The following is a 12,652-nucleotide window of genomic DNA, read 5'->3' on the forward strand; positions in this document are numbered from 1 at the left end:
TAGTTGCCTGCATGTAATGTGGTGTTTCATCCGACACTTGGAGCGAAAATTTTGCCGGAGGTGTTACTACATCATCGGACATACCCATAAAAATCCAATCACCGGCTCTTGATCTAGCCCTTCTCCTGAATGTTTTTAGATTCCTAAAATTTTTCAAAGTCTTCTTGTTAGTTCTGTTCTTGATTCCGGTATCCCAGTATTTAACAGGCAGTCCATTAACTTCCGATCCACGAGTTGAAGAAGTCAATGAAAGGGTTTCGTCACATTCACTCCCATACTGATGACACACATCATAGAAAACACCAAATCTTAGATATTGTCCAAAAGCTAGCAATTCTGTCTCAAGCACTCAAATCCCAAGTACAAAAGAGTAAATAAGCACAAAAATATATAAAATCTTGAGAATGCCCAGAAGGTGCTCTACTATTAAACCAATAAGATATAAACAAGTACTACTGTTTCAAGGAATTAATTTTTTTTTTTTTTCCTTCAGATCATCATAGTTGTTAAATACCCAGAATCTAAAATAATGGAATTAATGCTTTATATACATGAAAATGGAATCAAAATCAATTTCAAGAAGTTGAACTTACAGGAGAATTTTCTTTCTTTCCATCAGAATCGGTCGTGGCCCTCGTGTAATCTGGCGATGAATCACAAGACTCCATTAAACTAGCTTTTGCTGCAGGCTTAAATAATTTATAAATCAATCAGAAATCTCTTCAAGAAAATTCAACTGACATCAAGGCCAAATAAGATTTTTACAGAAACAAGAAGAGGACAAATATTACATTACCGAAAAAAAAACTACAAAAAATTTTAGGATAATATGACTGAAAATGCTATAGATTCCAAAGTGGTTGGCGTTTGTTTTAAAAATTTGAGCAGTAAACAGCAGCTTACGTTTGAAAAATAGTTGTGTTTGAACTTGTACAAATTGGTACGTTTGACTTAGCTACCATTTCTTTCCGAGTTGACTCACTTTCTTTGTTCAAAGGATTTTTAATTGGGAATGAACTTAAACAAAATTATTGGATTTTTTCCATTAAACTTCTGAATTTGAAATCAAAGTGGGAGCCCTGTCTTGTGAAAAGAACATGTGGGACAGTTGTTCTATATCAGTATAATTGAATAAATGGTGTAGGTGAGAAAATACAGAACTGTTCTTTCGCAATTGTCTAAATTCTAAACGCGTGGACCAAACTCTAATTTCTTCCCAGCTGTTTCTCGTCAATTACACCGCTGAATGCGATAGGAGAAATTTGTGTTGGAAAGTTTAGGTTGACTGTGAAACTTGTTCACATATAAATTGAGAAAACTAACTCGTAACTCTGGTCGATTGTCTTACAATTTTTAATTTATGTTGTTTTATCAAGAAAGCATAAAAATATGAATAATTTTTTTTTATTTATGTTGATGTTATCATGAACGTCAAAAAATTATGCTCAAATATTCGTTAGATACGTTATTGAAAAATACCTTTTTTTTTGGTTTAATTGAATGTCTTTTTCAAAAGATCATAATGGTCTTATTCATATAATTATTCTATAAGGAAATTTTAAGTATACCATATAAAATCCTAACTTAAAATATTAATGAAAACTACCATAGTCAAACTTTGACCAAAGGAAAAACAAATCTAAAACTATAGGATAATATTAAAATCATAAAATTATCAAAATAGTTGATAATTTTTATGCATATGTGTGGCCCTTATGTTTTTTTTTTAACTCTTTTTCAATCACATATTCACTCGTAAAATAATATTACACAAACTCAAAAATTTTCATTATTTTTAACCATACATTCTCTAATAAAATAATATTTCAAAATACATTTTGACCCAAAATGGAGCCCGAACTAGGGCTAAACAAATCACAATTGCATTGAAAATACTCTTAGAACCACCTTCTAGAGTGAAATTTATAGAGTCGGTTAATTCTCGACGCAAACATGGTATCAAGTTGGTGGGGTTAGTAACCCAAATGGTCAATGAACTTTGCAAAAAAAAAATAAAAAATTACGAGGTCACTAAACTTTAAAAATCACTCCATTCGTCACTGAACTTTGCAAAAGATTTCCACAGAGTCATTGAACTTTGCAAAACATTTCCTAGGGGATCTCCTAGAAATTTTTTTTACAAAGTTTAGTGATGAATATAATGATTTTGAAAATTCAGTAGCCTCGTGAGTGGAAACCATTTATAAAGTTCAGTGATCCGTGAAAACTTTTTTCAAAGTTCAGTGATGACTTAAGTGATTTTAAAGTTCAGTGACCCCATCAAAACTTCTTGTAAAGTTCAGTGATCATTTAGGTTATAAAATCCGAGTTGGTGTAATGGGCACATCCATGTGTGAAGCGTACTCGTTATATTGTTTTGAATACTTATTAATTTTAATTATATTTTAATTGAGGTCACCTTGTCATGCTGCTAGCAATGGCTCAATTGGGCTACCAAGTAATTCTGGTATCTTTAATTATGTTGAATTTCTGGAATGTCGATTGGTCCTCTGTTCATACTTCTTTTCTTGTGGTGATATCGTCTATTTGGACCTTTTGGTACAATCTTCTCGATATTGACGGGATATAACAGATCATAATGGTTAATTTGTTATGATTGGAAAAGAAGACTAATAAGCAAATTTGAGTTTATTCTGCAAGGGTTAAATTGAAAAGCATTTTCTTGGATAAAAATTTTATTCTATGCCATTAAAAAAACGAAGAGTTACTTTCTTGGATAAAAAATTTATCCTATGTCTATTGATCTATGAACATTTAAAATTTTTAAAGGAATTATCATCGATATTCTATCAAAGAGGAAAGAAATAAAGTAACTGATTCGTTAGTTACAAAGGGAAGAGAGTGATGCTGCTTTCAGGAGTATGGTGCTCTTGAGCTATCTCAAGTACTTCGCATTTGTACCATAGTATGATTGGACTAACAAGTCATTTCTCTCAAGTTTAGATGCCTATAGGATTTTTGGTTTCCTTTTTCACATTTGTACCGGAGGTATTACTCATATATTGCTTTCAATATTAATAAAAAAAAAAAAACGGATGGGGCGATGGGACCCTCAAGGTTGGCGTTCAACCTGCTTTCAATATTTATTTCTTTGACTAGAGGTTCGGCATATGCCCATTCGTTGTATTCATTTGTTTTCATCTATATTATGGTAAGAGAATCTTAGCTCCTCTTCTTGTCTTGGTGGAAACTGGAAACTAAAAAATAAATGGGGACTATGTTGGTGCTTTATTAAAAAAAAAATTAAAAAAAAAAAAAAATCTTGTCAAAATAATTTATCTATTTGTTAATAAAAGAATAAATATTGTTTGTCTATATTAGAAATAATCATATTGTTAAACGATTGCACTACATGTACATAACAATTTATATAATAATTTACCAACAAATAATGTGATGAGATGTAATTAGATCAAAATCCCATAAAAAAAAAAAAAAAAACTTTTCCACTTACATTTTAACACCTCATTGTTATATAAAACATTATGTAAATAATTATGTACAATAAGCATGGTGTTTAACTTCAAATGGACTAGCTAGCCCAATTGGTCGAGGTGTATGATTTAAGCTAGTTGCAATAACCATGACTTTATTATATTTATTTAATAAATATTTTTAATTAGTTAAATATATATATTTGAATTTTGAAGTTTCAAACTATCTACCTGATTTTTGAATTGGTGTAAATATTACACCTTGACTATGAATTTTTCCCTATTTCATATTCTAATTTGGCCCATAAGATTGGCTCATAGAACAAGACACACTCCGCTGGAATTGTTGGAAAGCCATCTATTAAGTTTCCGACGTGCCTTAAAATCAAAATTTTAAGTTAAGACAAAAACAATAATGAATTTTAATCATATATTTTATGAGATCCACAAGTTTTTAGTCATATATTTCTTCAAATTTAATCCAAATTTACTAAAAATTTTATTAATATCTACAAACTGCTAGAATTTTCTATGGGTTTATATACAAATCCTGTTAGGTAGATAGAGATAGTAATCGAGCTGAGTAGCTCACCGGCTCTGCTCGAAAAAGCTTGACCCATGGGTGGTTCAGATTCGTTTCAAAACGAACCCGAGCACGAGCCAAGGCGAGCCCACGAGCTAGGTTTGTGGCTCATCGAGCCAAACAGTTGCTTACTTTTTTAATTAAAAAAAATAAAGTGATTGTTTGGTCACTTTTAAAGATTTGTGACCCTTTTTTAACGGTCTCTAAAATTTAATATTTTTTTCTTGTATAAATATGTCAAAACTTCACCAGTTTTCTCAGAACAAATTCAACACTCTCTATACTATTTTTTTATTATTCAATTTCTTCTACAATTTTTCTATTCTATGCAATTATGTTACAATTCACATACACATACACATACACATACATTCATTATTATATAATTTACATACATTCTATAAGTTTAATTACATTCAATTCTACTATATACATTCTTTTAATTATATTATCTATACTATTCATTATCCAATTTATAAATTTCATATTTATTCATAATACACATGGATCCTCGTAATTTTCATGGAAGGCTTGTTTAGTGGCCAATCACCTATGACACCACAATCTCAATTTTTTCAATCAATTTGTTGGTTTCAATGACGTCCCGATTCTCAATGATTAGCTGGGAATGGGCGGCAATGACGATGCTTGTGGTAGTAATAATTCAATTGACTTGGATGATATCGATGAAGACACTGACGAGACCGAAATACAAATTCCCGATACAAGAGAAAAGAGAAAGGGTCAAAAGCTTATAAGTGTTGGGAACACTTTAAATTGATTACATCGGGTTGTATCGTCAGCAGAATCCTAGAGTGTAATGCAATGTGCAAATACTACCAAGCACGATTAGCACAGCAAAAGGGTATGGATGCCATCCACCTCAACCGTTAATACGCCAAATGTACAATCAAACATGGACTTCTTGGTGGATCTTAGACACAAATAGCCTTTGATACTTCATCTACCGATGACCATTATTATAGAATCTAAACTAGTGAAGTATGTTTCTTTTATCTTATACTTTCCACTAGCATATCTATAGATATTTCTTCCTTTTTATCAATATAACTATTTGGTTTGGAATATAAAATCCTTCCCATCCTAGTTCACATCCATCTGTTTCAGTTATTTTATATTCATTGTCTAAAGGTAATTCTAATGATAGTAAATTTCTAACATCTTCTTTTATCTTTTTTTACTAGTTCTGTGTCCGATTGATTGAAGTATTTTTTTCATTTGCTAAACAATTTACTATACAATAGTCTTACTTTCTTTCTGAAATCTTTAATAAAATATCTAACATAATTCAAAATTCATAAAAAGGCTTGTATTTTTTTAGTTTCTTATATTTTATCTGAAAATTTTACAATTGTATGTACTATATGTGGTTGCAACTGGATTTTTCCTTCTCTTAAAATTATTCTTAAAAATTCAATTGATTTTATTTATTTTCATTTTTTTTTACTTATACTCAAACCATTTTCTATGAATTTATTTAAAACTATTTCTAAATGCTTCATATATTCCTTATGATTTTTACTATGTACCAAAATATCATCTATATATACACAAATAAATGGAAAAAAATTAAAAATACTATCCATTCTCTTTGAAAAGTAGAGGATGCATTTTTTAATCTAAAATACATGACTAACCATTCAAAATATCCTAGTGGTATAGTAAAAGCTTTCCAAATAATAGAATATTTTGCCATTTTTATTTGTCAAAATCCATATTTACAATCAAATTTTGAAAATATTTTAACTATTTTGTATTTTATTTATTAATATGTTCTTATCTGGTAACTTATATCCATCTTCTATAGTATTATCATTTAATCTTTAACAATTTATAATTATTCTTCTTTTCCTTTTTTAATTTCATTATGATTTTTAATCCAAAAAGTTGCCGATCTGTGTTGGCTATTAGATGGTCCTATCACTTTTAAATCAAACAATTTTTTAATCTGTGTATTAAAGTCTTCTATATCTTGATTTTATATTTAATTTCTGTTGTTCTAGATTTATATTTTTGTTTATAGTGTCTAATTTAGCTTCTATTTTATTTTTATCACAATATTTTATAGGGTGTTTTTCAATTATCTGTAATTCTAGAATTTTATCTATACTATCTACCTTAGATGATGTTTTATTAAATATTATCAATTCTTTAGTTCTTGGTATGATATCAGTCTTTAAGGTTTCTAGAGACAAATGATTTAAATGTTCAAAGCTTTCTAAATTATCTAGATAGCTAAAAAGTTTTCATCTCATTATTTTAGTTTTACTAGCAGTAAACACGTGCATTGCATATATTATGTACGGAATGAATGATATGCATAATATTTTTTAAACTAAGATAATTGATAATGTTAAACAAAAAATTAAAATTTTTAAAAGTTGATAAATGATTTTCAAAATAAAAAATTACACATTTTGTAAAATTTTTTAACCTTAAAAAGTAAAAATAAAAAAATATCATATTTAAACACTTTTAGAAACCAAAAAAAAATTACGTATTAATCGTGCTCGTCATATTAATCCATAGCATATTTATATTGAATTAAAAACTAAAGTTACATTCAAAATAGATATAGAGGTGAAAAATCTTGAACAAAATGTAATTAATAAAAATAGAGGGATAAAAATTCTCCCTTTAAATGTATCAAGATAAATAAATAAATAAATTCTTTTCTTTATATATTTATATCTAATAAGTAACTGAATCATCATCAATTTTCATATTTATACAAAAATGAACATGCAATAATAATAATATATCCAATAATATATTAATATTTTTTAGAACACATAACATTAATTTTTATTAATTCTTAAAAATTTGGTTTTAGTGAAAAATGTGTAACTGAGATGTGAAATTTGTATTTAGTGGGTTGGATATAAATATGGAAGGGGTAAGTAACTCCTAATTATTATGAATAATTAGTAATGTCTTTAGGATTAATAAAAAATTCCTTCCATCTTCGATTCTTTTCCTTCTAACTGTTGATCACATTTAAGCACAAAAAAATAAATAAATAAATAAATAATTAGTATATATATTGTAATTATAACATAATTATTTAAGTTGATTTTTAAGTGAAGCTCACTTATATAAATAATATATAATATAATATAATATACATAAATGTACATATGAAATAATGTTATCCTATATGTATAAAAGAGCGAAACTTTGCTGAACACGTGTTTCAATTTCATATCGTCTTCCTTTTTTTTTTCTTTTTTTTTTTTCATTTCATCCCACGCTATCGGCCATACCTCTTTCCTTCTCCATTTTCCCATGTTATCACCATACCTCTTTACCTCTCCTCAATTTCTCCAACGCAATCACCCATTTCACACAAGAATACATGATTTCTGCACGGAGCTACCTGATTCATCCCTCTCATTCTCTACCCTAATTGTAAACTTTCTGTGACATTCATCAAAATTTTAACTGCCTCATTTGCCTACTTTAAGGTAATGATTTTACGAAATGGGTGTAATCTTGAGTCTGGTCATTTCTATTTTCTAAGTTCATCCGTATCATTTAGTTGTTCATTTGTCTTTAATGGTGATTTTTCTTAAGTTTTCATTTGTTTCAACCCGTGACCAAACTACTTCACAGTTATTCAACTCAAGACGAGCAACTGAATCTCTCTAATTTGTATGAAAGTATGTTTTTTCGATTTTTTTCTTTTGAATTAATCTTCATTTTTGTTAAGTTTCATTTGATTATTGTTTATACGAGCATGGTATTAATTTTGTTCGAACATAACTTCCAGATGATGGTGAATCAACTGATGGGAATAGTGACGGAGTAATTAGTAGGATACTAGGTCTTTGCTCTTCTCCCACTTCATTTTAAAATCTCTTTTTCTTTATATTTCATTTTTCATTTGTGATAACAAAAAAAAAAAGGAAAAAAAAAAGAAAGGGAGACTAAAGCTCCGTGCGTATAGTTCCGTGCAAACCTTTTGCATGGCGGAGAATAAAAACATTTTTTAACAAAAAGAAAAAATAATAATGATAATAATAATAAAAACATTTTTTTAGGCAAAACAAAAAAAAATACGAGACAAAGCTTTAGCGCCGCGCACTGCACGAAACATAAATGCTCCGTGACTGCACAGAGCACTTTTTTTTCTTTTTATATTATAAATATATCCTTCACCAAACAAATTATTATTATTATTATTATTATTATTATTATTATTATTATTATTATTATTATTATTATTATTATTATTATTATTATTATATCCTCCGTCATGAAATTATATGAAGGGAAACTTGGCTTATCGCTTGCCTATATTGAAGGAGTCTTTGCTGATTTAGCTCCAAGGTTGACGATGGTATTTTTGTCCTTTTCTAAAGAATTTGTTTGACTCTTCAATGTGTTTATGTTCATCTTTCACATAATGATTCTCATGTGTTCTTGTGTTCTGATCAAGAGTACTAATATTGTGGTTATTGGTTCTATAGTTTATACTGCTCCAGTAAGACATGGATGCTTGTTGTGCTTCTAGAAGAGGTATGAGATTCTTTATGGACTACGCTTTTGCTTATGCTGGTAGTTTTTACAGAATGGATGCTATGTCTGTGCCTAGTAATTTATGGCATATATGTTTTGGCGCTTTAAAGTTTCAAAGGCATGCTTCCTTTGATGGATTCTCTTTTAGTAGAGGACATTTACAACCTAGATTTTCTAGGTTGGACTTATTTTACCATATTAAATTTATACTGAAAATTTACCTTCGTTTTTAGCCAGAAAATATTTACTATTTTGACAATTACCATATTAAATCTGGATGTTTAAGCTTATCTAGAATTTTGATGATTAATAGAAGGAACATGGTTTATATGATCTAATGAAATGCAATTTGAAGAATCATTTCCAGTTTTGAACTTAATTTCATGGACGACCAGGTCCGTGCGCGCACGGAGCAAAAATATAGTTGTGGAATTTGTCAAAACATTTGAAGAATCTTTTCCTATATTGAACTCAATTTCATGAATAATTGTCCTCTCTTGAAGCATTTAATTATGTCAACTATCAATGAGAAAGACAAGAAAATTCACCTTTCAAAACATTTTTTTAAACATTGAAAAAAATTAAATAAATAAATTGTGGCTAAAGCAGCTCCGAGTCGCACAGAGTTGCTGCACGAAGTAGCACCCCGTGTGACATGAGTTGCCAAGCTCCGTGTGAAGGGACTCCCCTAACTTTAAAAAAAAAAAAAATTATTTATTTTTATTTTTTAGTAGTGGACCTTATTATTATAATTTTTTTTTTTTTACTATTATAATGGATAAGCTAAAAACTGAAAAATATAGGTTATGGGCATCAAGTTTGATGCCCTAACCTATAGTCTCATATATATATATATTTATTTATTTTTTTACTATTATACTTTCACCGAGGAGGAAAGAATAATCTTCCAAGGACTATAACAAGGGTTGTTTAACAAAGCTTGTGAGAAGACTTTAGCAAATTTTGATAAAAGTTGATAAAATATGTGGTTGAAAATTTGATAAAAATTGTTAGTCCCATAAATAGTATGATAAAATTAATTTTGACTTTGATTCAACTTTTGAAGATATCTCAAACAAGAGCAAATATAACATTTTATGATAAAGATTGTCTGAAAGCAAATGCAATCGCTTATAAATAAATTAAGTAGATTTCCCTCTTGGGTCTTTAATAAGTCTCTAATAGAAATTTGAATCTATTTTTATCACAATAACCAGTAATATTACAACATAACACAATATCAAGTACATATACTTGGAATCGAATCACAGCTCATGAGATATATCCTTTTTCATTATGATTGTCTTGTCTTATCTAGGACCGATCTAGATGGCCATGCACAAAAGCATGGATGTTATGCCCATGTTTGATAGTGATTAAAATCTAGATTTTAGTCTAGTCAAAATCAATAATTAATATTAGCCACATATTTCATGAAATCCGCAATATTTTAACTACTATTTCATCAACTTTTATCACAATTTATTGAAAATTTGATTTTAATTCTCACCAAACAAGGATCATATTTTGTTTTGATAGTTGGTTGAAGATTATGCCTTGTTTGAGTCCTATTCTTTTGATAAAAATGAATTTTTGAATAATGTATTGATGGAAAATGTGCGGTTAAAAAATGAGGAAAAATTTTGGATATGCATGCAATATTATTTTATTAAAAAAATATATTGTTAAAATGATGTCAAAACACTGCTTAAGAATGAAATTTTTTCGAAGAATGAAAATCAAATAGGGGCTATATGGGCTCAAACATGTTTTTGGCTCTGTTTGGTGCTATTTTATTTATGTCAAGCCTAAAGAAAATAAAATATTATATCCTTCATCACACACCAAAATTCTTGTGTATAGCTAGTCAAACTCGACTCCGAATTAAACATGTCAAATACGACTCTGAATTGAGTATCGGAATCAAACTAGATGACTTTTATATCAATTTTGGACTAAAGTTGGACGTGTTATTCACTTAGAAAATATAATATTAAAGTGCTCGAATAAATTATTCATTTTATACAAATATTAAATTTCAAATTTCTGAAAATGTGCACTTATTAAATTTGTGATGAAATTATAAGAAAACAAATGAAGATTTGCATGGAAGAAATAAAGCATGAGAAAAGGAAATGAAGCTCACATTAATATGTTTGAATAACTTTTTAAGTACAAATCAAGCATCTGCTGAATAGTAGTTTAATGCCATGAAAAAGATCACTAGGTATCGAATGGTTATTGAAAGATGGGAATGCTTCTTAATTAATTAGTAATTACTCATGGGATTCCACCACCTCCTATTCCGCCACCAGCTCCTGCACCAAATCCACTACCGGATCCTCCACCCAATCCGCCTCCACCACCAAAACCTCCTCCTCCTCCTTGGGCACCATTTCCAAACCCACCACCAAATCCTCCTCCAGAACCAGAACCACCCCCTGTTCCTCCACCTCCACCTCCTCCTCCTCCTCCAAACCCTCCACCTCCTCCATGAGAACCACCTCCCATCCCACCACCAAATCCTACTCCATAACCAGAACCAGAACCACTACCACCTATTCCTCCACCACCACCTCCACCTCCACCAAACCCTCCACCTCCTCCTTGAGCACCACCTCCAATCCCACCACCCATTCCTCCTCCTGAACCAAAACCACCTTTCGTTCCTCCACCTCCACCAAAGCCTCCACCACCACCTCCACCAAGCCCTCCTAGATCCCAGTGACCAAGGGATAAATTTTTATCTCCATCTAAAGAACCCTCTGAGCCAACAAGCTTTCTTGCAGTGGTGGTGCAAATAAGAACACCAAGGAGAACCAAGAGAACAAATTTGGAAGGCATCTCAATTTGTAAGTAAAAGATAGGTATTCAATCTTGATTGATAACAACTTAGGACACATGAAAGTGTTATATAATGCTAGAATATCAATTATTTGCAATAAAGTTTAATGCTTGAATTAATGTGTATTAATGAAAGTCTCATAACTTGACGGTAATTGTATTAGTAACTAAAAATTTAAATTTTTATGTTTCGTTATTAATCGGTGCATTAGTAGATTAATTTCTGAATTAATGGATGTTTTAATTTCTTTTCCTTTTATCATGTTTTATTTTTCTTAAATTACCTAACATTTATTTTTTCAGTTTCATTTCGAGTTCATCATAATCTCTCTCCCCCCTCCCCGGGGAGAGAGAGAGAGAGAGAGATGAGGCAAGTGTTATTTAGCAACTTAAAGTAATCCCGAGTCAAGTATCAATAAGATTTAAAGGTATAAGCAAGAAATGAAATTTTATTTTATGGCCAAGTGAGCAGTTGAGCAGAAAAGTTTTTGCTTATTTTTGCACTTGCAATAGAGTTTGGTGTAAATTTTCTTTGAGTTTCGAATAAGAAGTAACGTGCCCTATCATGGAAAATTATACTTTCGTGTATGGAATGACAAATAACTATATATGTATTGTTGAGTTTATAACTCAAAAATTGAATTTTATTTATGAAATGGAATTTTGAATACACAGTCACCAAAGCCACAATCTATTATATCCACTCAAATGAGATTTTCTCACTCCACTAAATACATACACTGGTTGTATATATACACAGGAGCGGAGCTACATAAAGTCCAGTGCGGGCATCGGCCTGCACTTTGAACTTGACACAGGAAACTCCAGTGGGCTTGCACTGGACCAAGAGAAGAAGAAGAAGAAGGAGAAGAGGGAAGAAAGAAGAAGAAAAAGTGTGTCTGCGCACTCTACAGGCACTAGCAGAGGAAGAAGAGTTACAGTTGCTGACGGGGAAGAAGGGAAGGAGGAAAAAAAGTTACACTTACAGTTGCCGACAGGGAAGAAGAAGGGAAGGAGGAAGAAGAGTTTAGTTGGGCCAATTTTTTAATTTTTTAGATTTTGGGCCTTCTCTTTAGTTAGGCTTTCGAGAAAAAAAAAAAAAAAAAACAATAGGCCCTTGAAAAATCATATGCAAAGTTTTTTGGAAGTAAAAAAATACTGTGTAAAATTAAAAAGTGACACAGTGTCATTTTTTTCACAAGAAAAAAAAGTGACAAACACTCAAAAAGTG

General features: G+C 30.2%; 1 protein-coding gene across 1 annotated transcript; it reads right to left on the reverse strand.

The window, feature by feature from the left end:
- Window positions 1-10,857: 10,857 nt before the first annotated feature.
- LOC111377947 (glycine-rich protein 5-like) lies at window positions 10,858-11,421 on the reverse strand. The gene has a single exon (XM_023001106.1). It carries the CDS (start codon window positions 11,419-11,421, stop codon window positions 10,858-10,860), a length of 564 nt encoding a protein of 187 aa, XP_022856874.1.
- Between the last annotated feature and the right edge of the window lie 1,231 nt (window positions 11,422-12,652).

The sequence above is a fragment of the Olea europaea genome, unplaced genomic scaffold (genome assembly GCF_002742605.1).
Source record: "Olea europaea var. sylvestris unplaced genomic scaffold, O_europaea_v1 scaffold1750, whole genome shotgun sequence".
NCBI classification, from domain to species: domain Eukaryota; kingdom Viridiplantae; phylum Streptophyta; class Magnoliopsida; order Lamiales; family Oleaceae; genus Olea; species Olea europaea.

Coding starts and splice junctions, on each gene's coding strand:
- LOC111377947 (XM_023001106.1), bottom strand. CDS start 11,421: ATGCCTTCCAAATTTGTTCTCTTGGTTCTCCTTGGTGTTCTTATTTGC.